The 4,745-nt window shown below is 30.9% G+C and overlaps 1 protein-coding gene across 1 annotated transcript; it reads left to right on the top strand.

The window, feature by feature from the left end:
- The first annotated feature begins 2,012 nt into the window (after positions 1-2,012).
- On the top strand, positions 2,013-2,603 carry LOC116012350 (uncharacterized protein C11orf96 homolog). Its single transcript, XM_031251870.1, has one exon. It carries the CDS (start codon positions 2,013-2,015, stop codon positions 2,601-2,603), a length of 591 nt encoding a protein of 196 aa, XP_031107730.1.
- Positions 2,604-4,745: the final 2,142 nt, after the last annotated feature.

The raw sequence follows: 4,745 nt of genomic DNA, 5'->3' as shown, positions 1-4,745 counted from the left end.
TCTACCAATATTTATCTTTCTTACTATTATTTAATTATACTAACCAATTCCAAATAATCATTACCGATATTTATCTAAACACATTGGAACAGTAAAGGAAAAAAGCTATTTTTCAAAAAGGAAAAATGAAATACAATTTTTTTTTTTAAAAAAATGTAAGCTGGTAAATATTGTCCAAAGATAAATTCTAGAAATATTTTTGGCCTAACCTTAAACTTTTTTGGTATCTGTCCAACCTATTAAGTTCGAGCTAAAATTGACATCCCTAGTAATAACACAAGTTGCAAAGAAATTAAGGGCCTTCTGAAACATTTGTTGTTTTAGCTTCAACTCAGAGCTTCTTAGGAATATATCTGATATTTCTAAAAATGTTTAAAAAAATGAAAAATAGTGATTTTTTTTTTAAAATAACGGAAAACATGCTTTTTAAAAAAAATAATGCAATTTTTGAAAAATGGAAAACACATTCTTCTTTATAAGTTTAGTTTCTTTATTTGGAAACTAAAGAATTAGAACACTAATTCTTAAGTGCAATATTTTAGTTTTTTTTTTTTAATTTCGATTTATTTTATTAATTTAAGAGTTATTTGCATTATAAATTTAGCCTTTTAAGTTGTCCATAAAATTATAATGCAAATAAGAGACAATTTTTAAAATTTTTTTTTTGGTAAAAAGAAATTTATAAACAAAGAACTCTAAGTATAATAACAATCACTGTTCAGGCACTTCAAATGAACATTTTTTTTTTGAATGTTGTGTCTATGTTGGAAGAGAGAGGGAGTGAGGTAGTAGAGAGGGGTTCATCTACTATTAAAATTTTTGTTTGAGGAAGAAAATTAAAAAAAAAAAATCACGATTGGGGTGAACGCTTAGATAGTGGTTGCCCGGTGATGATCATTCTCTCTCTTTCTGAAACATTGCAAACCTCTTACATGGAAAAGAGACCCACAAAAAATGGCAAAAAATTTAATCTTTGATAGGACTCTGACAATGTAGATTTTTATCACATCTATTCAACTATTTAGATATGCTATTTTCTTTATTCACCAACCTACTAGCTCATTCTACCTACGTATACATTTTTAATATACTAAAAGCACATTATTTTTATACTGAATGTACATTATTTGATAGTATGGTCTACACAGCTCTGTGGACCATAATGATTGCCACTTACCGTCCCCATCCATATTTATATTTGTTATACTATCATTTAATTATACTAACCAATTATCAATAATCATTATCAATATTTATCTAAACGTACACATTTTAAAATATTATATAGAATAATAAAAGAATAAATAATGTTTTTTTAAAAAATAAAAAATGAAAAATTAAAATACAAATTTAAAAAAATAAGTAAGCCTATTGTTCTGAGATCTCCACACTTTGACCCAACAAGATTAGGGTTTATGCATGTTGCGGCGATAAAAGGGCGTATTAGTCATTTCGATTATAGTTCATAGTTTTAGGGTTTATTATCCACCAAACATGAAATCCAATACTCTGGGATCTCCATACTTCTGCATAATAAGATTAATTAGGATTTAAGAGTGTTGAGGCAGCAAAAGGACATATTAATCATTTTGATTGCATCTCATAGTTTTAAGATTTATTAACCAGAAAATGTGAAATTCATGATCTTCACACTTTGGCGGAACAAAATTAATTAATTAGGGTTTAAACATATTACTAGGATAGAAAAATGTATTAGTCATTTCATATTTTTAGCCAGCTCCATAAAGATTTGACCTCTTATAATCATATCCGTGGCACCCTTCCTCTTAATTTAACGTAGCCTATCCTGCTAATATGATAATTAAAATAACAAAAAAATTTAAAAAAAAATTTGCGCGCCTTAACTCAAACAAACACGTCCTTTCATTCCCACCGCTGCGCTATATATATTTCATTTCTCCCCCCCACACTTTATACAACCCTCAACTCCGCTCTTCTTCATTTTTCTTCCTTGCCGCGCCGGCCTCTTACTGCCCCAAATTTCCTATCGAATGGCATCCATGAGAGAGGGAACCTCCGGTTCCCAGCAGGCGGTTGAGGGTGTAACGGTGGCGGTTGCGCCGCCGCCGTCTTCCCCTCTTCCTGTTCCCCAGCCAGAACCCGTGGAAGATCGGGATGAGGAAATGGTTGTGGCGGAGGATAACAATTCACCGCCACCCATTGAGAATATGCCCGATGCGATGGAAGGGGTGGAAGTAGTTGCCCCGCCGCCTCTTGAGCCGGTGGCGGTTCAAGAAGGTGGTGATGATGTTGCGGTTGGGGAGATTGCCCCAGCGGGTCAGGCAGTCGGGGATTTTGCGTGTGAAGTCTGCGGCGCTAGGTATCCGACGGAGAAGGCTATGTTTGGGCACCTGAGGTCCCACAAGGACCGCGGGTGGCGTGGGGCATTCAGACCTCCCACTTTCACCATAGAGGAGTTTGCTGAGTACCAGGAGCACCTGGTGAAGCCGGAGGAGGAACAATTGCGGGAGATAGAGGCGGAAGAAAGGGTGGTGCTCGACGTAGATCTAAATGCGGAGGTGGCACCAGTGGAAGAATTCATCCTCCCTGATCTCAACCTCTCACCCCCTGACGAAGATTGATGATCAGATTCAGCGCCCGTGCTTCATTCGTGCATGCATGGAGTTGATCATATTATGTTTTACATTCTCTTTTTGTGTTTTTTCATTGTATTTAGGGTCATGTTAAAATTGTATGCAATTTTCATGTTTTCTATCCATTTTCAAACACATCCATATTGATTTGCGTGCGTTGTCTATTTTATTTTAATTTTTTATATTTTATTTTAATTGATGATTATAATGAAAACCCTAACTAGATCATATCTCCAATCTGATGGATTAAAATTAATATTCTTGAATTATTGGAGGATGGAGGACTACGTTCTTGGATTCACCACTCACGTTTTTTTCGTGTTGTCTGGGCAAATCAACAAAAAGAAATCAATCAAAGATTTATGAAACTTCTTTTGGGAGATAAATCTATGCCAGATACGAAAATACTTTTGGGAGATAAAAAGTTAATTCCAGCAATGGTCCTCCGACTATGTTGATTTTTCAAAATTAGTCCCCGACTTTTAATTTGGACAATTTAAGTCCCTTGACTTTAAAATTCTTTCCAACTTTTAATTTGGACATATAATTAGGTTCATATGAGATTATATGGCTTCGATTGAGACTTCGGTTGAGATTATATTCATATATACAACGTATAGGACAGGAGAAATACGAGTAATAATACACTAAATAGGTGAACGGACAATTTTACCTCTTCATTTGACCTCAACTTAACCAAAATTTGACGAAAAACTAACATTGGAAAAAATTTGAAAGTCAAGGGACCTAAATTGTCCAAATTAAAAGTCGGGGACTAATTTTGGAAAATCAACATATTCGGAGGACCATTGCCGGAATTAACTTGGAGATAAATCTATGACAGATATGAAACTTGTTTTGACTAATCACAAAATCAATCTTAACTTCTTTTATGAAATTTTAAATTGATTTGACTTTGATTTCTTCTCCATAATTATATCCAATTTTAGTTAATAATTAAATTTGTTATGAAAAATATCATACTATATTTGATTTGACTTTTGATTTCTTAAAATTTAAAAAATTTTAGAAATAAAATCTATCTGTTTTATCATTTAACACTACGCTTTAAGGATCAATTAATCTCGACTTGATAAATGATTCGTACTTCTTGTAATTACTATAAACGTTTTGCAATTTTAGTTAAATTTTAAAATTCTTCTAGAAAGATTTTATTCTATATTTGACTTTAACTTTTGATTTCTTAATATGGTAAAAAATTTTGAAATAAAAAAAATCTCTATTTTCTCATTTAATTTTGATTTCTTAATATGGTAACAAATTTCGAAATAAAAAAATCTCTATTTTCTCATTTAATTTTGATTTCTTAATATGGTAAAAAATTTCGAAATAAAAAAATCTCTATTTTCTCATTTAATTTTTTCTTTAATGAAAGAATATTAACCTACTTACCATACTAAATAAATTAAAAGAGATTTATTACCACATCGGGAGAATAACAATATTATTCGTAATTTAAATTTTATATAATACCATCATATTATTTTAAATCTTCGAATAATTTCACATGCAAAAATAGTAACATTCCTTATTTATATTTACGTACGTGGATACTAGTTTAGAATTATTTTTAAATATAATGTAAATGTTATTACATTTAAATGTGTTACTCAATAACATTACTAACTTGGGGAGGAAAAGGCAAAAGTAGGGCCTTTTGATGGTCTCGATTGAAACAAATAAGTCCAACTGTTTTTTATATTTTACATTTTATATATTAGTGTTTTTCCATTGTATTTCCTATTAAAATTTGTATGTTGTCCTGACAACATTTTCTATGCATTTTTTAAGTTTTCCAATTTTAAACTCAGCCATATCCATTTGCTCATGTTGTCTTTTTATTTTTATTTTTAAATTAATAATTAAAATGAAAAACCTGAGTCATATCTTTAATCTGATCGATTGATTAAAATTGTTTATTTTGAATTGTTGGATGATAGATAAAATTAAATTGTATAATCAAGATTCATAAAATTTATTAAAAACTCCGCGTTTTGCATGATTAATTTTGATATTTCTTTTGGGAAATAAATCTATGTTAGATATGAAACGTATATTTCTTGTCTTATCATTTTGACTGATGAAGATATCGATTCCAACTTTTGGTAA

The sequence above is a fragment of the Ipomoea triloba genome, chromosome 3, assembly GCF_003576645.1.
Source record: "Ipomoea triloba cultivar NCNSP0323 chromosome 3, ASM357664v1".
Classification (NCBI taxonomy): domain Eukaryota; kingdom Viridiplantae; phylum Streptophyta; class Magnoliopsida; order Solanales; family Convolvulaceae; genus Ipomoea; species Ipomoea triloba.
This window is presented reverse-complemented; position numbering and strand designations above follow the sequence as displayed.